Source organism: Melospiza melodia, chromosome 5 (genome assembly GCF_035770615.1).
Source record: "Melospiza melodia melodia isolate bMelMel2 chromosome 5, bMelMel2.pri, whole genome shotgun sequence".
Lineage (NCBI taxonomy): Eukaryota > Metazoa > Chordata > Aves > Passeriformes > Passerellidae > Melospiza > Melospiza melodia.
The window spans coordinates 35,920,044-35,944,917 of NC_086198.1; the positions used below are offsets into that span (position 1 = coordinate 35,920,044).

A 24,874-nucleotide genomic window follows, 5' to 3' on the forward strand; every position below is an offset into this window, starting at 1 on the left:
CAAAGCTGTGATCCACCACTCCTCACTGTAATCACTCGCCAATTCTCTGGCTTCCAGATGAATTCTACACTAAATCAAAAAGAAAAGTTATTGCTCAGGCTTTTCATGCATAACATGGCCTTGTTCGTGAATTACTGCTTTCAGCACATATTTGAAAAACTGGATGCCCACAGCAATTCCAGCTGTCAGGGAGCTGAAGTGAGATCAAGAAACAATATGAATAGCACTTATCAATCTAAACCAAGCAAAATCATAATTTGATTATGCATGAATAAGAAAACTGAGGGAAAAGAAATCAAGTAAAGAAGCTCCTTTTTCCCCCTCACTGTGTTCAATAATGCAAAGACAAACATACTGTGATGAAAGCAAATAAAGAATATCATACTTCTGGCAGTAAAATAGGAGCCTCTTAACACAATCCTGTGGGAGGAAGAGAAAGAAAGCAGGAAGGGACAGCAGCTCTCCAGGGAAAACCAACAATATTGTACTTACTGAAGTTTGACTTTGCAAAGAGATGGATAGGATTTCTCAACACTTCTGAATTGTGGCAAAACGGACACAACACAAATTTTCATTACTCAAAATCAGAAGATGGAGAGAAAAAGCCAAACACACCAATGATTAACTATTGCCACAGAGGGAGTAATTAATTCATTGGCAGCTGTAATTGAAAGCTCTCTTAGGAATGCACTGCACTGAAGATTCCAAATCTGGTATTCCTAGAGGAACTTTACACAGTAAATACTACAAATATTATGATTCAATTAACCTCTTTATATGTTAATTAGACTTCTTAGAGTAAGAAATGTTCTCAGATTTTGTTTTCTCTGTTTAATTTCTTCAAAAGGGAAATTCAAATGCTTTTGTCCATTTGCATCTTAAAACTTTCTGCAGATGACTGACCTGGAGTTGTTAGGGGTCAGTGTGGTATCAGAGTCACTACTTAAAAATTCTGCAAGTAATTAAGACCACTCAATTTAAACAATAAGCATCAGGTTTTTGACAAGGGTCAGACTCCACTGGAATAGCTTCACATGTGAACCAAAAATCTACTGAAGAACTAAAAAAAGATCATTAAGATCAGATGATGCTTTCCTAAGAATGCTAAAGAAACTGAAGGAAGCTGAAAAATTACATAAAGTCTAATCTCTAAACGAGTAGAAAGCAGTGCCTTAAAGATTTTTGTACGTGATTTTGCCTTCGCAAATTTTAAGTCATTAAAAAAAAAATGAAACCCATAACTACCAAAACCCCCCAAAACCTCCTGCTATCCATCCCAAGGTATTTCCACACCAGTGGTCATGCCAAGCCGGCAGTGTGTGCAGCTGGCTACGTCATTCCAGGATGAGGAGCTGTAAATTAATCCTTGCTAACACATCTGTAAAGGTTGCACAAAAAGCAAAACTGAAACACTGACAATTCATTTCAGCAAAAGGAAATAAACAACATCTGAACATATATATATATATATATATATCTGAAGATAATTTTTTCTTCTGCCTATTCTACACTGACAACAAAGCACTTAGTAGCAAGAGATCATGACAGTACTAATTAAGAATTACAATGCAGAAAACTTAAACTTCACATTTATTCAACATGAAAGTTTTAAAGCTCTTAATAACGTATAAAGACTCAGTTTCAGAACAAGTATTAACAAGTGCAGTTTCTGCAGCTGGTGTGACTGATTGATAAGCCAAGTTTATAGCCACAGTGTTCAGGCCTTACCAAGGCACGAAAGAGAAGCCTCTTCATTCTCCTTCACACATGTCAATTTGATTTTCAGATCCAGTCATAAATGCTGAACCAAAGCAGAGAATTCAAGGCAGCCCACCAAACAGGCTGGTGCTTCGCTCATCCTGCACTCTGCTCCCTGATAACCCTGAGGGGAGGGATGCTGCAGCCATCCTCCTTTCTCACAAGACCCCTGCCATCTCCGCCCAGCGCAGAACCTTGTTATCCCAAACCGATAAATCACAAGTACAAACTCCTCTGCCAAAGCAATAATTGACAAAGAGCTTTCTTATCTGAAGAACAGATGCCATCTCTTCCTCACCTGCTTCCATTCCAGACCTCCTTGACTGGTTCCTAGAGTGCAGGACATCTACTCTACATTGGCCCTGCACAGCAACTCTCCTTCCTTCCCTGCCCCAGCTTTAGAGGAGAAGAAAAACACAAAGCAGCACAAAATGAGAATGCCATGCCCAAGCAAGCACCAATACTTTGGTTTTCCAACTCTACTGAACAATGGCATCACCACAGCACCCATATCCTAGGCTAGACATGAGGATGGAGAGCTGCAAAGCACCATAGGTACCACAAAACCTCAATAATGGGAGGAAATATATACCAACAGTCTGAGGCAGTGAAATCATATCAAAGGGAAAATGCATCAAAAACATTAGATTAAAAACCACATACAACTGTGATAAGAGGGGAAAAATTTATTGGTCCTTTAGATTTCCAATGATTGCTTGTAATATGTTCAGCAAATTCATTCCAATATTACATACAAAGGATTTCCTTGCTTGCCATGTTAGAATTAGCTTAACATTCAGTGGAAATGTAAGGAATAAAAAGCAAAAAGGATACTCTTGAATTTATTGTCAAATACATTATTATTTTTTCCTATTTCAGCAAAACACCTGTAAAGGACTGGGTTCTGTGCTCAGCACCCACCTTCCACAAAGGTGACTCTCGCAGATCACAGAAGGCACTTGAAATTCCTGGAAGCTGGGACGTGGGGAAGAGGAGGGATAGCAATGCGCTCCTTTTTACTAAGTGCAATCCTAGTATAAATTCAAGCAGCCACAAAGCATTTAGATACAAAACCTCAGGCAGACATGCTAATGAAGGGCTGCAAAGCTGGAGGGCAAGGAGAGCTGCGTGTCCCCGCCCGTCAGTCGTCGTCTCCGCCGCAGAGGAGCAGCAGCGCTTTCCTGTAGTCCCCAGACGTGTCTTTCTGTCAAGGCAGCACAGCAGCACCGTGAGTCACCAGGGCAGCTGCCAAGGAGGGCCCCAGCCTGTGACACACTCATCCCACCCACAGGAAATCCACATGGATGACTCTCTGCTCAGGAACGACGCAAGGAAATTCTCTGCCTCTGACATGAGAGCTGTATTTACACAGACAGGCTGCCAGAAACAAAAAATCTCCAAAAGCTTTACTAGAAAACAGAGCTGCCTGCTGCACATTTGACACATTTGTCTGCAGGGGAAAGTCCAAAGGAGAAGCCCAAAGCAGCACCAGAAGTAACTCATGGGGCAAAGTGCACCTGCCACTGCCTAGAAAGGCACCAGCTCTGCTCCCTGTAATCAATGGGAAGCTCTGATATGAAATCTGTATGGGCCTGGCAGGCATTGCCAAAAAAAACTCCACCCAGGCTAGTTAAGGGAGCATAATGTCAGGAATGACAACAAAAATCATAAAAAGCAGGACTTTCAGTATAAAACCAGAGGAGAAAAATAAAAGTCTTTTGGTTTAACTTTGCAGCAACAGCTGGCTCCAGATTTCTTGCTGGCTCCTTCCCTTCCTGTTCCTTCCCATCCACTCAAAGGAAATTCTGACTCAGAGCAGTTCCACAGTGAAATCCTTTTCATTTGGAAATGTTGCCAAAGGACCCACATCACAAACCCAAGATCTAAACTTCAACCTCATGGTAATTCAGACTCCCAACCCCAGAGTTCTCTGGAGTCAGCACCCTCTCTGAAGCACTGCACAATAAGGAACCCAGACAAGAACAAGGAAATGATGCAGTAGCTAAATATGGTGTATGAGTAAGTGCAGTTTCAGAAAACCACATCATCTGCCCTAGTGAACACTGGAAGGAAACATTTTCCATAGGAAGTGTCCCCCTCTTCAACAATGCCATGTCAAAACTGCAGAGGAAACTCCATCTCAGAGTCCAGGTCACCCAGCTCTACCCACACCCATCCTCTGCCAAGAAAAACAACAGTGAAAACAATGACATCTCAATCACCCCTGCATTCCCTGAAAACAGTAAATTTACCTGAATCATTTGATACAAGGACTTCGCAAAATTCTTTCTGAATTCTTGTCTAATATCCAGCAGATCAACTTCACTTCTTGAAACCATGACTCTGATCAGGGTGTCATCATCAGTGCCAGCCCCCTAAAGGAAAAAGACCAAATAATTTTCAAATATGAGTCTGCTCTGGACAGATGCTGCAACAAAACACGAAATACAAACAAGTATTGTACAACATGAAAGCAACAAGTGGCATCTCAAACCACTCCTGCATTACTGTTCAGCTCCAAAACAGAATATTTGGGACAGCATCATGAGACATTCACACTGAAATGCAGGGAACAGAGAAGCTCTGATCCCTGGACCTCTATCAAGTGCCAGATTCTCAGGCCTCTTATTTCATGTTTCATCTCAGGCTTCAGCTGTGAATGCCCACATAAATGTAAAAGACCCCAGTTCCAAGCTCAGGCAGTAGCACAGCTGCTCACCACAATCGGAACCACGTGTAAACCCCCCTGCAGTGCTCCCTGAGGCTGCAGAACTGCATTCACTTCTGGAACTGGGCACCTCAGTCCCAACGGTGACCAGGACAAAGCAACATCCTACAGCAGGACACAAGCAGAGCAACTTACCCCACCAACTCTCCTGCTGCTCATTATGGGAGCACAGCTTCACAAACCTTTTCCAACCACACAAACATGCCCCACTCTGTTTGTCATGCTCAGTGCTTGAAACATTTCACCTTCCTGTGTGGACCAAGGCCCTGACCCCTCTGCTCAGACAAGGCAGACTCCACACAAGCTGAAGCTGTACAAACTTTGATGTGCTGACCTGCGGATGCACCTCAGGGAAGGACTTGGCAGAGCCCCCACGGTCATCTTCAGCCTAACTTCCAGGGCCACTCAATCCTTCTGGGTGCAATAGTCCTGGATTACACCTAAAAATGCCCTGAAGCTGCTCAGAAGTTATGCCATGAGTCCGGTGGTTTCTGAGGAATAAAAGCCAAGATCTACCCTACCTAATCATGAAAGCCAGTTCTGCCCAGTGCAGAACCTTGTTATGCCCAACTGATAAATTAGAAGTAAAAACTTCCCTGTCAAAGTAATAATTGACAAAAAGCTTTCTTATCTGAAGTGTTGAACGATTTTATTTATATTCAAAAAAACCTCAGGGGATCTCACCAGCACACATTGGTCAGGCTCCTCACAACAGAAGTGTATAAGAATCTAAAGCCTACAGGAAAATTGCAGTCTTTAAAAAATAAAAATAAATAAGAGCAAAGTAATCCTCCTCAGACAGCTCATCCTACTGATACAATACTTTCTATTTTTCACCTGAACCTAATTCTACATTGGTATCCACAGAAGCAGTAAAGGACTTTTAAAAATTAAGCTATCATTTTATGTCTCATCACTAACTCTCAAGCTGCCACCTCATCTTCTGACAAATGCACTTTCAGGGCTCTCCAGCAAGGGCAAGGGAGGAACTCCTCAAGGAAGCTGATAACTTGTCTGAAAACAATAGAGTACCTGACTCTGGTTTAATTAATATTATCCACTGGGAGTTAAAAATTACAGCTTTCCTTGCTTATCTCTTCCCATCCAAGAGAAGGTGAAGCCAACAGAAACATGGATGCACTGCTAATATAATTCCCACATGTAATATTTTGCAGCTGTTTAAGCCTTTCCTTTTCTCTGCTGAGTTTCTTTTGCTTCTCCAAACAGGATGGATAGTAACCAAAATGTGTTCCAAAGCTACCCAATGCCCTCAGTCTGTAAACACTCACATCCAAATCATAGAGTACTAATTTGCACAATCTACAATTCTTTCCTTCCTCAGTACATCCACCACCTAAAGACACTGGCATTTAATCAGCTGGGAAGTGCCCAGTGGATATTGTCAGATGTTCTCCAGTGTAGCAACAGCAAACCAAAGAACAGCTGATGAGACTAAAAGGTCTGTGGTCTGACAAATCCATAACGAACTCCAAGGAAACCATGAATTATTTGTATCCTCTCCCAGCCCTGCACTCCCTGAACCTTTTGCAGATAGTTAGTGATACTGTCAGCATTTACAGTGGCCAAAGAAATTAAGAACAAGCTAAAGGGAGAGGAATTGTAGCTGGGGAAGATGCAAAGTGACCTAGGGAAAACATTTACATACCTTCATGGAATAATACAGGGTCTCAGCAAAATAGGCAGGCACACTTCGGATGCATTTTACTGGAAAAGACAAATTATTTACTGCTATCAAACACAGGGCAATCTCTTATTGCCAAGACAAGGTGTTTGTCACTGGGTCATTCTCTCCAGAGGTGTCACATGGTCTCTTCCTCTGTAACAACTCTTTGAGTTCTGAGATGTAGAACAAATTTATTTCTGATAGCAGAGAGACTTTATTAGTCAAACTCTCCAACACTGTCCTAGATAAGCTGCCAGGAATGCAGGTAAAGGCAGAGCTCTGTCTCAGCTCTGGCAGAGGTGCACATGACCACACAGAAAGCAGTTCACCACCTCTTCTCCAGACAAAAATAGATGCCAGGTGATTATGTTACTAAAGGAACCCTGTTTTCCCACCAGCCTCTGTGACACCTGCAATTTCAGGAGGCCTGGGAGTAAGCCAAGGCAGCCTAGGGCCAGACACGCCAGGACTCCATTACCCACTGCCAGGAGCAGCCTCTCCAGATCACCCGAGGTCTCGCGGTCAATGGTCTCCTCAATCTGGAAGCCAGAAATGGTCATGTACTTGTCAAACACTGCAAAACAAAGGGTGCTCAGTCAGGGAGCAGCCAACATTGCTGCCAGTGCCCCTGAGGACAATGCCCCCTGTGTGTGAATCTACAGCTCAGGTGCTATTGGCCACTCACTGTCTTGTTCTGAGCACCAATTTCCCATCAGATGCCCCCTGTACAACCCCTCCCTGCACCTGGAAGGAACAGCTCCATGTATTATTCCCAATGACCTAAGCAGATTGGTAAAGGGGACTTCTGGATGAGCAAGGAGCAGGAAAAAAGCTATTGTCCCTCTATTATCAGCTCAAAGTAGGCACCTCAATATGGGCTGAGGTTTGCCAGGCTGGATTTCAGGCAGAGGTTCTCAGCCCCTCATTAACCACACTACCTACCCCTCCTCAAGTGGGAAACACTGCGGGTTCCCAAGATAGTGATGAACTTTTCTTCATCTGTTCCCCACTTCAGCTCCCCAGCTCTGAACAAAACCTGTTACAAATTCAAAATATCAAAACATCAGCATTTGTTTTGTGTCCACACCTCCTGTTGAAAAGCTCTATTTGTCTCACTCTAAGGAGAATTAAATTTACTAACAAGCCATAGCTGGAAGGAAAAAATGAAATTAAATTGCCAAGTACTGAGTTCATCTTCGAAATAAATGAAAAATATCTGAAATTGACTGTGAAGGCATTTCCATGAGTAATGCAGCTTCAGGCCCTGAAACTGACTGTGCACAGTCCTCTTCATAAGGACTCAAGTTTGCTGAAGCTGTGATAATACAGATAAAATCTATTCCCAGTACTGCCTTTTCTGCCCTTTTAACCCTTTCCTTGTTCATATGGCATAAAATTTGTTACATGATTGGCTTCAACAGCAAAACCACACCAACCTGGCCCAGGAGGAAGTTCTCCAAGAAGGAGGGGAAGATGGATCTAGAAGCTCTCACAAAAAGGATTTTCAGGCTGATATATTCTTAGCTGTTTGAAACCAGATTTTAATCATGGTTTTAGCACATCTGTGGCTTTTCAGGCAAGTCTGTATTTGCTGCAAAGACCTGGGTGCATTTTCAGCACCAGGAAAGTAAAGCACTTCAAGAAGCTGGAATGAGCAAGAGTCAGGAGAGAACAAGAAAGAAAAAGCAATTTGGAAAATGAAACCATTTCTTTTTCCTGACAGCTGGAAAACTTTGCCCTTTTCCAAACTGTGCTAAGCTTCTCTGTAAGGAGAAAGGTTGTACATACTGTAGTATATATGATCTTTTTAATATTCATGGTACAAAGTGAAAAAAAGGTGGAGAGGAAAAATCTCTCAAGGCATTCACTGCCAGGATATTTATTACAAATAACATATGCTAAGCCCTGCAAATGAATCCAGCACTCTCCATCCAGTAAAAAAATGAGAAGTCCCAGTACAGCATTTAGAAAAATAGCAGCAAAAGACAGATTTAGAGATACTAAAATTTGCAAACAGAACTTTATGTCAGCTTTAAGTAGGTACCTGCCTTGCCACTGGGCAATACACAAAACATACCTCAACTGTATAACTTGAAAGAAGTGATATTCACAAAAGCTTTTTCAACAAGACAGACTTTCTCCTTCAGGCATTCTCAGAAAAGTCCCACAATTGCTTTGAATTAATATTTAGTAATCATAAGAAATTTAAACATCACTACTGAGCAAAAAGTTTGCCTTCTAATGTATCAAGTCCTTTCCAGAATACATGACTCAAAAAAAAAAAGATTGGGAAGCCAAAAATACTCCTACATCTGCACAGTCATGTACCCCAGTTCTGACCATCTGTACCTGGCAATAGCAATTATGAAGTGACTGAATCTGTTCCCGCTGTGTTGGTGGTGAATGGCAAAGTCCATTGACTCAAGGTCCCAGCCCAAGTTAAATGCATGCAGCAAACCACAGAGACTGTTTGGAAAACCAGGACCTTCTCAAGAGCTGGGTTTTAGTGCCTCCTAAATTTAGCTGCTCATTTAAACCCAATTAAAGAGGCCAAAAGGAATCTACCTGCCTACCAGGGCCAGTGCTTCATACGTTTCCTCAATTACATAGGCCCAGCTAAAAGCAAGGCTGAAAATTTTATGGAACAGTCTAGTGCACAATTCAAACATTTGCCCCTCTAATTTTCCAGCTGTAATTGTCACAGGAAATTAACTTTGACAGCAAAACAACAATGCCTTCTGCATTTAAGTGACAAAGGATAGGCCTGTACCAGTAAAATATATTTTGCCAATCTGTCTCTCCATCTTGCTGTGCTTTCAGGAGAATGTTTTATTGATCTAATATTTGGTGTTTACTCTTGTCACCTTGAAACAATCCAATTTCTTTGATCTCAGCAGACAATTTATGAGAGGAAAATGTCTCATGCAGAGTTGTCTGAAATAACTGAGAAGAACCATGTATTAACTGAGTTGTAATCAAATCACTGAAATATCAACCATCACTCCAACAAAGCAAATGGCACCAGCTAGAGACAGGCAAGGACAGGGTTAACTGCAGGCATTCCTCTCCATCCAGAGCACAGGGGCAGGGAGCAGTCATGGACAAGGATTCAATTCAGAGAGAAGTCCAAGTCAGGTATGAAGGAATGAACTGTTAACATCTGAGTTTTCCAGCAGTGGGTCCCTCAGCATCACCAAGCCTCAGCCTCTTCCAATGATCTACTCACTGTTTTATTCAGGCTCTTCATTAAGTAATAAGCAAAACTGAAGTGTGGAAGTGCAACAAATTTTGATCCCAGTATTTCAGGTTTTGACACTTTTGTCCAGAACATATAAGAAAAACAGAGAACCTTAACTGTCACTTTCACATTTGAATTCCAGCTGTTTGCCATCTTTGTGAGACAACTCAAAATACCCCAAACCCTTAGTAAGTCACCCACCTGAGCATCCTGCTCAACAAGAGCCTCATCAACTCCAACATCAGGATCTCTGTTTCCCTAAACAGAAATTCAGAAGTTGTTAAACTGAAGAATTAGCAGATAAGTCAAAAAGCATTGATCTGTTACATTGATCCTGTAAGTTACTGTAACAAGTCACCCCTAAGGCATCTTGTCCAAAACCACCTTGTTTTCCCTTTTACTTTCATGTGTCTGGATGAAATAAGGGCCCTCTTCTCCTTTTGCCCTCCAAACCCCCTCGTAGCAGCACCTGCTACACCCATGGGCATCACAGAAGTGTTTTGCTTCAGCGATATGGAAATTACTCAGAAGAGAGCCCAAGGCTGACCCTGCATGTCAGAGCAAGTGCCTCAGCTCCAGAGCCAGCCCTGCCTAGCACAGGCCCATCCAGAACCCAGCTTAGTCAGCAGGAAGGGCTAAGTGCACCCAGCAGTGAAAGTCAGCCCACAACAGCACACCAACCTGCAGCAGCACCACCAGCAGCCTCTGGAAATGGCCTGAGGTTTCCCCTGTGATCTTATCCTCCAGGTCAGCTTCATACTCTGCAAAAGAGCAACATCCGCTCACCACCGTGCAGGGGCCCTCACTATTTAGAGGGGAGAGCAAGGAAAGGCACAAAGTCCCCTTGACAGACAATTTGTAGAATCATCTATCAGAAGCATCTTTCACACTCAGGACATTCTGCTTTCACCTACATAACACTACCCCAAAATGGAAAATAGAGCACCTCACAGCTCATGTCAGGAACAGATTACTCACAATATTTTGAACTACAAGGTGACATGCATGGATACAGCTCCTTAAGGAACTAAAGAGGATACGGACATGGAGTCATGCTAAAATTCGGCAGTTTCACTGTACAAAAATCATGAGCCCAGACAAGTTTGCTACTAATAAATTTTTCCCCTAGAGACTGTGTTTAGGCTCAAAATTTGTTGAAACATGACAATTTCTTGTGTGGCAGGAATCTGCACAGAACTAAAAGGAATCTGTTGAATTAAACATTGCCCTGAAAAACAAGCCCACAACCACATGGTAAAAGCATCTACTCATGCGGACAGCCAAAAGCTGCACCTGCTTTAGCATAAGTGCACTTGCACACAATACAGAGCAAAAGGCAAAAAAAACACCACATTTGTGGGTTTTTATGTGACTGTTCTCTTGTTTCCAATTACTGAAAATTGCCTTTCAGTGCAAAGGATGAAAATAATGGGTGGATGACATGAATGCTTTTGAAAGAATTCTAACTATAAAGCACAAAGCACCACAACCTGCAGTCACAACCCTGAAATAAACTATTTCAATTTACAATTCAAATTCTAGTTTCTTTCAATATGAAGCTTTGCAACACAGCAGAAAGAATTCCCTTGTATTGGACACATCCATCAGTTCAGAGATAGACCTTACTTCAAAGATGACATAAAATCATATTAAAGAAACTGAACTGAGACCCTTATTTCATACAGAAAATTACCTTGCTGATAAACCTGTTTAATATTCTGCACTTCTGCAGGTGTTCTGGAGGCAAGAATTTCAGTCAACACTTTCTCATTGGTTCCTGCTCCCTGCAGGGGTGCAAGTATGAATCAGTTGATGGAATAACAAAAGGAAAACAAGAAATCCCTTTGACAATCAAAACCAAGCATAAACTTATATATTTGAATCAAATAAAAATATTTTCTTCTTTCTGAGACACTGTGGAGATTTTCAAGATAATTCCTCCCAGTTTGTCTTGATTGTTTTCAAAACCAACCCAACAATTTATAAAAGCCCAGCGCTGCAGGATTCAGAGGGGCCCTTCCACACCCAAGCACAGCCAGGTGTGCCTCATGTCACAGCTGAGATGGCCACAATAGAGAGTGTCACCATACCATTTCAGAAGCTTCAACCCACACAGTAACACCACATCACTCCAGAAGGCTGCAGGCATCTGTCCTTCCTGTCCCTCAGCCCAGCCTTTTATCCCCTCCTGTAGATGCCCTGCACCTGTGTGCCCTCTGCTCCCTTTGGTGGTTGGGCAGTGCCCCTGGGCTCTCGTTACCTTCAATAGCATTCACCTGCTGCCCACAGCTGTAGCACACTGGGGATGAGGCTCAGCTGCAGCCCCAATCATCACAAACTGTGTGCCTACACCTCAGTTCCTTGCTATTACAATCAAGGACATCAGGAGAAGTGAATGGAGTAAGTTTCCATCTTAGCTCTAATTCATACAGTGTCTGTCACCAGCCAGGACACAGATAAGCACAGAGCCACCCAGCACAGATCTGCAGCCTGCTGTGAAACAAACTATATACTGTTAAACAAAACTCTTCTTCCACTGGAAACACTGTACAAGAGAATTGCTAACCCAGATAGTCCCAGCAATTCTGCAGTTCTTAATGACAGCAGCAACAACAACCACTCTTTCATTTTTACGAGGATAGAACTTACAAAAGCCAGGCCAATATCTTGTTTCCACAAGTCTAATCCTTTGTTTGCAAGAACAATCCACTGCTCTTTACACACACAAAGGAGTCACTTCACAAAAGCAACACTGAAATGCAATACTGATAATTTTTTGCTTCAACATGTGATTTTCAACCTTTCCTGTAAGGAAAACACTGAATACTAAACACATGCAAACATATGCAACTGCACACAAAGCTAACCAGAATACAAACCTGCCAGGTTTCAGGCAATCATTTCCAAAATGCAGATTGTTTCATGAACATGCCTACTCAACAAGGGAGGCAGGCACAGTTAAACTCACTCTAATCCAAGCAGCAGCAGTGAAAATGGATGGGACAGCCTTTGGCACAGAGCTAGTGCTCTTAGCTGAGTTACCTTGCAGTGAAGTCCCTGCCATCACATCTGCTTTACTGCTACCCCCCTTGGCTGAGCTGCAGCCAGTACTGACATCCTTTCCTGTGCAAGCAGTCTCTAAAATTCCATGGTGTTTGGTTTAAATTTTTTTTTCAGTAACAAGAACAAAACCACTCCTGTTTCACTACCTCTACTTTCCCGCCTACAGCCATCTCTTTGTCAGTTCCCTGTCAGTCTTTGACTCCTAAATCAATAAGAGGAGCTTGGGAATACAATTTTTTATTAATCAACAAGGCCTTTATCAGTTTCTCTGTCAGGTACCACCATCCTTTCTCCCAATACACACAAAAGCATTACAGAAAATCTCCAGGAATTAAGTTTCTGTTGCCTGAAGGACTATTTGCTGGGACACAGGTGCATGAGCACTTGCTTGCCCAGTTGACTAAAGCCTACATATTAACCAGCTGCTCATCCAGGACCTTGGCAGTTTGCATGGAAGTGTAATTCCACAAAGCACCACCCCACACCAGAGTCAAGTTCAGTGTCCTCTATTTTGATCAATACTGTAAATAGTCCAGGGACATCCAATTCCTGAAATTCCATAGATGTGACAGAGACAGAAAAAAAGAGCACACGGAAGAGACACTGGAATTTCTACACATCCACATTGTAAATTGTTTGTTTACCTAACCTGCCCAGAAAGGCACTAAATGCATTCACTAAAGAGAAAATTTAGAGGGGGGACACTAACAGGCTCATCAATTATTCCCTCTCTGTTACCAAAGGCAGTCTTTTAGAGGTCATTCAATACTACAGACAATACCTGCTCATAATTTTTGTGGACACCAGTTTACACAAGCTCATCAATTTTGGACTTGCACTGCAATCCATCAGGGGTAGCACACTCTGTAGCTTAAATAACAGGAAGAAACAAAGAGCACCACATTTCTGTTAAATGCTCTGAACTAATTTTCATACAGCTGCCTAATTACAAAACCTCAGCTGCTCACAGCAGAAAAATCCAGAGCCCTCTGAACTTCAGCACTGCACTTGAACAGCAAAAAGATTATGAAAGCAACTGCACACCTAGTCATTGTCTTTAACCAGAAGGAACAATTGTTATGCTGTGTAAATTTCTAAACTGCCTCTGAGTTATTAGGATGAAAAAATACCCAGGCAAAACCATGGCACTGGCATCAGTCAGCATTTTTTTTTAAGCCTACTTCTATTAGCACTCCCTTTAGCAATCAAAGTTGATTAAAAAAAAATCAACCAAAAGCACCAATCCTTTCATGTAACACATGAATTCTCTCTTCTCTTACCTTGATGGCATGCTTCAGTGCATGAGCATCAAAAATATACGCTGGTCTCATCAGAGACACCATCAAGGTTTCAAACTTGCCAGTAAGTTCTGATTTCAGGTCATCCACAAGATCCTAGTGCAGAACAAACAGTGCTGGGATGAACAAGGACTAAGCATTTTAAAAGGATGCACATGAGTCTGCAAGCTGAAAGGCTCTGGGGATACAACAAAAAAGACAAGAGAGGAGCACCTCTCTTTCTTATAATTGGTACCTCAGCTGAAGCAAATAAGGCAGGAGAAAAGGATGAACAGACATTTGGAAAACCTGAAATACTTTGTGATTTTTTTAGGATAAGGCAGAGTGGGGGACAGGGGGAGGCAAAAGCAAAAGTAGATATTCTCGCAAGGAATGTTTTACAAGGAATATGGTGAATGTGCCTCATATTTTAAAGTAATCATTGTTAACCAGAACCAGCTCATTTCCAGAGGTATTTCTTCTTACCCTGCCAAATAAGGTTTTAAAGGCAGAAGCTATTTCTTGACGCTGAGCATTGTTTCTAGTGGTGAGGATCGTCAGCACAGTTTCTTCATCAGTCCCTGAAGGTAGAAAGTACAAGTTACAAACACACTTTGAAAAACAAACTGCAGTGGCACAAACTCAAAAGGCAGTGAAAGATCCTTGGACAACAAAAGCCTACTGGCCAACAGCAGAATCATTCAAATAACAAATGTCACTGTACCCCAAGCTGAGCCATCAAGTTTGGTGCAAAAACACGACTGGAGGACTAAACACGTTTGTTCTCCATCAGTGCTCTGATCCAGACTCTGCTCCAAGCACCAGCTATAACACTTAGTCAGTCAGTGCTCCACAGAAAGTCTTGCCTTTGGGCTAACCAACAAACAGCCAACTCCCAGCAAAACTCAATCTAGCAAACCCAAACACCTCCGAGGGCAGCAGTGTATGGAAAACAGCAGAGCTATTATCCATTTTATACACAAAGCTTGCAAGGTAGGTCCTCCCAGCCCTACTCAGTTTGCCTCTAGGCTGAGGTGTATCACACATCCCTCCTGCCCCTCCTGCTTCAGAGCAAACAGCACATCAGGGTTTGTTCTCCCAGGAAATTTTGGGGCAGAAAGCTCCAGTGTGGGTTTACTGACCACTTCCTAGTCTGCTGTGTGCTCACATTCACGCTGTTTGCTCACATTCCTTGCCCCAGTAACTGCACTGTGCTCACACAATTCCAGGGCCAGGAGGCTGCTGTGGATTTTCCATGCAGAGCTCCTACCATGCTGCTGTAATTCTCCACAGCTGTCCCTGTAAATCCAGAGCTACTGCACTGTAAAACTTCAGTGTGCCCAGAACAGCATGTGGAACATCCATTTCCTAATGGGGAATGTGCAAACCCCTTCCCTTTTCCCTCATGCTAACCCAAAAATAAACACCCATGAGAGCTGCACAGCCACAACCAGGACACGCCCAGACCAGTGCAGTCCCAGGGCTGTCATTCCATAGCTTGTAAACACATGCCCTACCCTCATCTACTGAGACAAAAAATGTAAGAAAGGAGGAAGAGCCTTTTCTTTGCTGTAAAATAAAAATTATCCTTACCCAATCCCTTCATGGCCTTACGAAGGGCTTCTGCATCAGCTCTGGCATCGAAAGGAGCAAAGGCTGTCACGGTGCCTCTCGTGTACTAGAGGGGAAAAAGGGGTCAGGGGGAGAGGGAAAAAGCCATGAAATAGAATTTTGCATCTTTCAGTTCATACATGAGCTTAGGTTAAATTTGAATTCACAATCCAAAAGCTGACTGTCTTTTTCTTGCAATTGTCTGGCTAAAGAGCAGTCTGTGGTGTTTAAACACAGCTCAGTCCAGAGGTACTACTATGGATTCCCTTAGCAGTGCAGCTAAACTTGGGTGTATTTACATACCAATTCTGTAAACTACTCTTATCTCCAACACTGGAACCTGAATGCAAGAAAATTATTATGAATTTATCATTTGCTAAATTAATTTGAAAAATTAATTGCACAAACCATGTATGCTAGCCCAAATGGCACAAAGACACATATGGAAATAAAAACTTCTCAAGAAAAACCCTATTGGAACTCTCAAGCTGATTTTTTTCCACCACCCTGCAACTCACTGAATTCTACAATGGCTTTCACTATTTCATCATAGTGCTTTTGACATGAGCAATTTCTTAAAAAGTGATTCAGCTACATTAGTTTATAACTAAAAAAAAAAAAAAAAAAACCAACAAAAAACCACCAGTTCAAACATAAGGGTAAGAGATCAGTTTGTCCAAACACAAAAACAATTCTACTAGGTTTCCATGGAACATGGCTCTTGAGGGAATTTCTCTTTGGATTAAACACAACAGGACATTCATCATCTCTGTGGAAAAGTTTTGCCTTTATTTAAATAGGATAGCTCCAGAACCTATATGTGTTTAGCACAGTAGTTAACTATGGAAGTGGCCAAGAGGGGAAACAGCTGGGTTTGGGGAACAGGAAGGTGTTTCCAGCAGCTGAAGAGGGGAAATTTCCTGTGAGCACAGCCATAAAAACACAGCAATCAAACAGGCAGGGCATTTTTCCACTCTCAAGAAAGAGCACAATAGCAAGTGCCAAGACACCTACTGAGATTGGCACCGGATTACTCCAGAGGCAGCACAGCCTTCTGGCCTTCCCTGGAGTTAGGAATTTCAGCCACTCTGGTCTCCAGTCAATGCACTCAGAGACAGGTCAGCCAGAAGGGCAGGGAGAAAAGAGTAGTAACCAGAAACTGCCCCAGGGCTCCCTCCTGCTCCTGCCAGCAGAGACTCCTCAGGCTCCCACAGCAGTAGCCAGGAGTCAGGTTCACTTCTCACATTCTGACAGATCAGAACAAAAGCGTCACAGTGCTAAATGGCAAGAACAGATTTCTTTGTGGGACATGGTTTCCAATAGCCAGGAGAGCTCAGAGGTGTGACAATCCCACTGGAACACTCTGCTTGTCCCATTATAAGCCATTTTTTCAGGTAGTACTTGGAATGGATTTATCATCATCTTCCTAGCTAATTTCAAGGCTACCATGAAAACAAACTCAAGGATTTGGGACTCATTTTTATGCACTGAATTTAATTTGGTAAAACAGATAAAGACTGAAAAGTCTTTCCTTCCTCCTCCCTTACTACCACTCCAGCCAGAGTGGGGTTATTTATTTTATTTTTGTTCCATATCATCTCAACATAATGAATATTACACAAGTACCACAACTCTCCTTTGGAAATGACCAAAGTCAACAAATCTCAGAGGAAGCAGATACTGATCTTGTGCTTTCTTTTGCTTATCTTGTTATAAGCAAGTGGAATTCCCCTCCACAATCCTTAAGTCTTGTGACAACAGCCCAACATTCCCATGTGGCTGTTATAGACAAGGTATGTGTGAACACTAAATGCCAGATGAAATCTCTCTGCATGGCCCTTCTCATTTTTGTCAACTGACAAAAGCACTGCATAGAGAGCCTGAAGACGCACTAAGCTTGATGAGCAGTTCCTGAAAATCTGGTGCAGCTGAAGCCTAAAAGACTTGTCCTGATGTCTGAGCACCGTTTGCATTCCAGGCATTCCCCTGTGGCACACAGCACTCAGTGGATTTTGGCTCCCCATCTGCCACCACCACCCTCCACCAGAACCTGAGTCACCCCTGCCTTTAGGAGCCACATGTGGGCAGATGTGACACTGCCAATAGTTGGCCCAGTACTGGGAAAGGGTGAAGCTATCCCTAACTTCACATCAGAGCACAGCTCAACCTAGTGCTTTTTAGGGCACTGCAGTGTGGCCTGACAACTGGGGTACAGCAAGGATTACTCAGGCATGCTGTGTTCAACAACCACAAACCCATCTAAAACACTCCACTAGTCACAAGTTCCCTTTTAGTTACTCCAGTTCAGATTTCTCATTTGTGAAATCAATGGACAAGAGCAGAAAGCTCTGCAGCAGTGAGAGCCTCAGTCCACGGAGGCAAGAGCTGCTTCCCCCTTCCCAAACATGGCACATTTTGGCCACATAAAGAGAGGGCAGCACCTCTTCTGAACCACCACCACAGCCTGACCCAAACCTGCTGTCACAGCAAATCTGAAAAGGAGCTATGAACCAGACAAACTTCATTATTTATTTACCTCTACGAAGAGATAGCTTTAGTACCACTAGAAACATTCCTTGTTTAAGTAAGCAGACACACAGTAACACTACAGCCCCATAGGTCCTTCTTTCTTTGGATAGTAAGCTCCCCATCCAGTAGTACCCAAAGCACACAAATGAAAAAGACAAACAGTCTTTGGTATAAATCCTTTTGTAATCTGGAGTTATCATTTACTCAATCACCACACCTTACACCAGGCAGTAAAATAAAAAGATAAGCACAACACAAAAAAGCTCAACACAATGTGTATCACAACATTAAAACACTCCAAACCTACACACATTCTTCTCTGTCTACGTTCCCCAATACAGTGATTGTTGTTAAGGAGTCATGTGTACTGCAAATGAAATTTGTGACTACACACTAGAAATAAACAGCAGCTTTCATTTTCTCCAGACACTTTCCAATGAGACCTAGGAAGCTCCTAGAAACACAAAATTAGCATGAAAAGGCAGAGGGGAAAAAAATAAAAAGACTACGAAGCAAGAGGTAATATTGCTTTAGAATTTATGGCCCTCCAAATGAGCAAATTAACATTCTGGTTTTTTTGTCCAATTCTATGCTAGCAAAGGTTTCCAGAAGATGAAACCTCAGGTGAAATGTTTCTAACCAGCACCTCCAAGTCAATGTCTCCCAAAAGACAATTTAGCATCACAAACTAACAGTGCCACATATCCTGGCAACAGTAACAAGAGCCACTTAATGAGGTTCCTTTTCATTTTCCTCACCAAGACACAAAATATTTCCCACCCACAAGCCCCTGTGTTCAGCCACTGCTGAATGCAGAGCATTGATAACAGCAAACAACAGACCATACTTGAACTGCCTGAGACTCCTTCCCCACTACCGTGGCTCTGTACCACCTACAGCACCTTCTTCTTAGTCAGTGTTCCACAGATGAAGAGCTACCCCCTTTCTCCGCAGCAACAGAAGCAGTGTCTCAAAATTTTGCTGCTGGAAAACCCAGTATTTGGTGTAAAGAAGGTGCTGTGAGACTTTTTTCTTTTTTTTAAGCAGCCATTTGTTTACAAGATGGCACAGGAAAACTGTGGAGTGGTAAGATTGGAAATGGAGAATATTTAGCAGCAAAGAGAGAAGGTAAGCTATTTCCAGCAGACTGAGGACAGCCCAGGAGGTCACGTGCTTGAATAAATGACAGACTGCTCTAAGATGTCTTACACAAGACCCATCTTGCAGATAAACACAACACAGAGTTCACTGTTGACCTGAAAGCCTTCAGAGCCATTGGAGTCCACACAGAGATGCCAGTTCAAACTGTGGTCTAAAACCAATGTGACACAAGAAATATGCCATTAATTCCTGACATTTCAAGGGCAGCACAGTGCAAATGGCATTGTGAGTGGATGGATACAGGCACAGAGTGATGCAAATGTAAAACTAAGAAGACCTGTCTACAAAACACCTCTCCAAGTTTAACAGTGCTTCAGACTGTCTCCTTAAACAGGAGGAGTAAGCTCAGGTCAGCAGACTACTCACATCTGCCCCACTAAATTTAAACTCTTGAGAAAAAACAATTACACAACGTCTGTGGTGAACTCTGAGTCAGTACACCACAGAGATATCAAAGATAGGGAGGAGGGATGGAAAAAAAAAGGAAGAGGGGGTGGGAGAGAAGGAGAAGAGCAAGCAGCATCCGTGTACGAACCAACACAGAGACATTGAGAAATGTCAGGAGTAACCTCAACAGAGCCAGAGGGGGCTGCTCAGAGCCCAGTTCTGAAGGGCTGTTTGTACTTTGGAACATGAGACAGTTTTCTGGAGCACTATGGAGCTGGCAATACTATCCCTGTGCTCAGACTCACAGGGGCACATTGGCAGAACAGGAACTCCAGATATAGTGCAGAGCAGCCACACCTTCGGCAGCAGCAAGTGATCCTTTCCTGGCGGTTTACATGTGGTCACACCAAATCCTCCCAAAGTTTTATTCAGGAAAAAAATTAGGAGTAGCACACCAAAACAGACCAGTCCACAGCACCTGCTGCTTTCTTTCCAGATTTCTGAGCCAGCAAGCACAGGGCAGCAGCTCAGCCTGTTCACTGAGGAAGAGATGGTACCCTGTGCATTGCTGCAGTAACAAAGACCACTGCACACACAGCTGGGAGAAAGGGCAGCTTGTCAGGGCAGCAGTGCTCCCTCAAAGAAAGCACATAAACACAGGCAGACAGACACCAGCCTGTGCAGCACATGCTGTAGTTTTCCTACAAAATGAATGAACCTTTCTATTCTAGACAGTAAACACAAAGTTCCCCAGGCCTTCGAGCAAAGAAAAAAAAAAAAAGCCTTTACAGAAGTGGGCAAGGACAGGTATTTCAGTGACCAAGACTCCAAATATAACTTACCTTCTTCAAAGGTTTTATTCTTCAGTGATGCACCTAGGCTAAACTGAACTCCAGTACACTGTGCTGTGCAGCCTTTGTGAACCCTGCAGCTTTAGCTGTACACAAGGAATTTCTGTCAATTGACAGTCAGCATTTCATGGGCATTTTCACTCTTACCGCCATTTCATAATGCAGCATATAGAACAGGCAGCTGTCATGAGAAGTAGAGCTTCTTCAACTTTGCTTCTTTCATTTTCATAAAATGAGTTACAGGCTACAAGGCTTTAAGACTCCCAGTCTTTTGTGGCTGCCTAACTGCACAGGTAAAGAATACTGCTTATGTGGAAAGCAGCCCTCTGAATGTGGCAACTGGAGAACAAGGCCTCCCTAATAAAAACCCTCATTGTTCCAATGACTTCCATCTACCAACACCCACCACAGATAAAAAAGCCATCCCTCAAGGGTTACCTTAGCCAGTACAAAATTTACTACCTGGAGTCAAGAGTAACTGGCTTGCACTAGTGAAGAATGAAACATTCCTGTTAAGAGCGTGAATTAAAGTTTGTCTCTGTGGGACAGACAAGAGAATATTGTCAATTTCCATGCTTTTAGTAAAAGGAAGTTACCCTTAAGCCTATAAGTAATGCAACACACACTGTAATAAAAGGCTTATTGTCCAAGTACATCCCTCTAGCCAGGTGTCCTGCATTGGCATGGGTAAGGGCTCCTGTTCTCCTAACATGCATCCTACAACCCAGGCCTGATGTATAGAGAAAGAAAAACTCCTCCTTTGTCACTCAAAAGAAAACTCCCCCAAAAAAAATCACAATTTCAAGAATTTAGAAAAATACTATTAAAAACTTTTTTCTTTGAAAGAAGTTCTCTTTCTTTTATAACAAAATTCAGACATAATATAAGTAAATATTCACAAGGGTATTAAACCTAGTAATTACTCCACTCATTAAGTGCAATTATTCTGACCTTTGTGAAAGCCCTAACAGACCTTGATTGCTTTCACTTTCCACAGCAGTACAAACCCCATAAAGCCATTACAAACCCCTACAAATAAGCCATTAAACTCCTATTTTACTTTTCAGAGTGTATGCATTTGGCACAATTATAGAAACAAAGGCTGAAGTCTGCCCCATTTTCCACACCTTCATCCAGGCTCAAACCACAGCAACCAAAGGGCTGCAAAACAAAGTCCCCCCCAAACTAAGAACTGCACAATAGCTCCCAGAAAAACTCATGTTAGCTGTGGGAAAACTGGGAATAGAAATACCGAGTCCCCACTAGGCACTGCCACGGCGATATTTTTTTTCTCCTTCCTTTCAGTGGAAGGAGCCTCCACCCATGCGCAACATAAACACAGGGTACCGAAAACTTGGCCAAATTAGTGGAAACTGGTGGAAAAAAAAAAAAAAGAAAACAAATTGTGCCTGACGTGTCCCTCACATGACCCCCGTTCCCCTCCCGTCCGCCTGGGCTTGTCGATGGGCTGGTTGAGGGGAGCCCGAAAAGAAATGGGTGAGGAGTGAAAGTAAGGAGAGGGATAATACGAGGGATAATACGGGAGCGGCCGGGCACGGGCTGTCAGGCCGTGTCCTCCCAGAGCTGCCGCCTTCCTCACCTTCGCCATCTCTGGGATCCTCCGGGTGGGGCCGAGTCCGAGTCTGTAAAGAGAGATGCGACAGTGAGGGACAGCGAGGAGCAGAAAGCGACAGCGCCCGCCCACCCGGGCTGCCCGCGCCCCTCACCTCCCGCCGCGCCGCCCTGAGCCACCGGGAGCACCGAGCGAGGCAGCGAGCGAGGCAGGAGCGAAGAGGGAGGAGGTCCCGCTGCGGCCCCGCCGCTCTTGCCTCACCCGGGGGCCGGGCCAGCCCCACCCGGGGCGGGCAGCGAGCCCCGGCCGCCTCCCGGCGCTGTCTGCGGGCCGGGCCGCGTCCCAGCTTTCCCCGCCATCCCTGCCGTGCCCTGGGACGGTGGCATTAGTGCTTTGTTTCTTAGCGATCGTGAACCTTTCAAAAGTTACATTTGCCGATAGACAGCCCCCAGCAGGTGCTCAAGCGCCCTCCGGATGAAGTCTGTATAAAATCGGTTCCCGTTAAACTGAAGGGGATCCTATCCCAGCACTAAAGGGCAAGTCTGAACGGAATTCGGTAAAAAGCAGACATTTCATCAGCTGACCTAGCCTGGCTTCCAAGTAAGCCAGGTTAGCACAACAAGCACAGTGTTGAACAGATGTTAGGGCTGTAGTTCAGAAATTGCAAGCATTTCAGGTGGCAGCACTTATTTACTTCATGTTTTCCAGCAGGACCATTTCCCTACCCCAGGAATAGGGAAGATATGTCCAGTTTAGGAGAGCAAAGAGGATGCAGTCTGCAGGGCTACTCAAAGAGCTGCTCCATCGAAGTTGCAGACAGACTCACTGCCTCACCACACAGCCTTGAGTCAGAAGGAGGAAAAGTGACTGCAATGCAAATGGAATTCACTGTCTCTGCCAAAATAAAACATGAACATAATCCCGCTGTGTGAGCATTTAAACATGCAACAGTCACTTCTGTCTGAAAGTAAGTTGCATTTACCTCACAAGCAGCAAGAGAAACATAGATCATGATGTAAATTTAAATATTTTGTCCAGCATTTCTTGTTGCCCCAGCAGTGCACATACAGTCCAGCAAAAACATGGGATCCACCCATCTGGCTTCCTCTGCAGGACCAAGGAACAAACTGTTTGCTAAAATGCCCTGATTTACTCTGATTTCAATCTAATCCATTGAAGTGGCATTGCACACGTGCCCAAAGATGCATGAAGGGAATTGAGAGCTGCTCATAGCATGCATGTGGAAATTGGATTAGATGTAGAATCACAATATTAAAGATAACATTATAGATTATTGTTTTTAAAAAGTGCAGTTGATACTCAAATGGGTTACTTTTTATTTAAGCACAACCTTGCTTAGACATCCAGCCCTTTCTGCAAAATTAAGTCCTTTTCTCCTTACACATCATACCCAGAGGAGACACAGGCCACACTAGATCATGTTTCAAGCTGTACCATTTAGAGTGCAGACATACAGAAATGCAGTGGGAGCTAAAGCCACTCTGTTTAACACACTGCAAAATCCTGTCCATCAGAATGAGGTACACGAACACTGCAGTAAAGGCTCCTCAGGTGCCACATGGAAGCCAAACCTCATTAGTGAATCAGATGTGTGATAAAGAAAACATTATTGGGTGAGGCAGAAATTTGAAAAAAGCTGTATCAGTATCATGTGAAAAATTAATGAGACTCTAGGAACTAAGAAATCTGTAATCATCATTACTGTGAAATATGTTAATAGAATCTCTACTACAGTAAATATCACAAAGGTCAGTAAGTTACTTTCCTTGACACAAAAATATCTCCTAAACTTCACAAATAAAACACATCCTTGCATAACTTGGAAAAATGTGTCTGTTTATCTGACAAATTATTTAGCATGGGAGCACCTGGAATGCATCTGCTCTACCTCCCTCTCCTTGCTGCAGCAAGTCTATCCCAGCTCCCAGCACTGCAACCCAAGGTTTGAATCCTTGGCTCCCTGAAATGCTGGGCATAGTTTAACAGTGACACACAGGCACCATTGCTGCTATCCTAAAACATCTGTTCCAAGTGTGTCATGTGTATAATAGCACATTAAGAGGCAAGGGGGAGAGAGCTTGGCTTTTTACCTTTCAATTTAGGAAAATGGATTTTTCTGGATTATAGGATTTTTGTTTCCTATGCCTTACTTGGTATACTTATTACTTTATGGCAACTCTCAGACTCAAAGAAATGATCCAACATATGCATTGAATTCCATTTTGCCCTTTAAACTTTGTGTTGGGGGCTGTGGATTTGGAATCAAATTAACATTTGCCTTTTATTCTGCAGCAAATGTCTCTGTGTACACTTGGCTTCTCATTTCCAGAGGCAAAAGTCTATTGCATTAAAAACCAAAATACTCCATTCAAAATCTATTCCAATCAAAATACCATCAACCAGCTCATTATTCTGTTCTTTGTGAACAAACATGAGGTAACATTCAGTCAATGGGAGGCTACCATTGGACTTCTAATCAGTGAATAACAAAGAAAACAATCTTGGGAGTGAGAACACAGAATATTTTTCTGCTCTGGAAAGGGTCTGTAATGCATGATCCAAGATGAATTGCAGTGGTAGGAAAAGGTTAAACAGAAGAGAAAGATCTTCTTGCCAACAGACACTGGAAGTAAAACCTACTCCAGTCAATCTGAAATGTTATCAATGTGTGTTTAAGCAAAGGAATATTTACATAACTTCATTAAGCAAAGAGGCCTAGGGGAGCAGGGGGAAATGTTAGAGTAAAACCATGGGAAAGATTCACCAGGCCATTTGGAAAGAGCTCATGTTTGAAAAAAAAATAAACCTGATTATCACAGAATTTCAGCCTTTGAATTGATTTGAATGCAAAAGGAAAAGGCAGGAATAGCTCTATGAGCTAATCCAGATTGAACCTCAAGACATGAACACGTGCCTGGAGAGAAAGGCATTTTGCACTGATTGCCTTCAGCAGAAACAATCCAAGTGAGGCTAAAACAGTTGGAGATGGTGAC

General features: G+C 43.0%; 1 protein-coding gene across 1 annotated transcript; it reads right to left on the reverse strand.

The window, feature by feature from the left end:
* Positions 1-2,429: 2,429 nt before the first annotated feature.
* Positions 2,430-22,115, reverse strand: ANXA5 (annexin A5). Its single transcript, XM_063157049.1, has 13 exons — positions 22,015-22,115; positions 21,888-21,930; positions 15,342-15,426; positions 14,235-14,329; positions 13,752-13,865; positions 11,102-11,192; positions 10,090-10,169; positions 9,610-9,666; positions 7,113-7,206; positions 6,649-6,744; positions 6,153-6,211; positions 4,011-4,133; positions 2,430-2,962 (listed from the first exon to the last, which is right to left on the reverse strand). Exons 2-13 carry the CDS (start codon positions 21,894-21,896, stop codon positions 2,900-2,902), a joined length of 966 nt encoding a protein of 321 aa, XP_063013119.1. The 5' UTR covers positions 21,897-21,930; positions 22,015-22,115; the 3' UTR covers positions 2,430-2,899.
* Between the last annotated feature and the right edge of the window lie 2,759 nt (positions 22,116-24,874).

Excerpts from the sequence above, each read along its gene's own strand:
- ANXA5 (XM_063157049.1), bottom strand. Across the intron at positions 7,207-9,609 it reads TTGTTGAGCAGGATGCTCAG|GTTTTGTTCAGAGCTGGGGA; the intron begins GTGGGTGACTTA and ends AATTTGTAACAG. Across the intron at positions 4,134-6,152 it reads CCCTGTATTATTCCATGAAG|GGGGCTGGCACTGATGATGA; the intron begins GTATGTAAATGT and ends TTTTTCCTTTAG.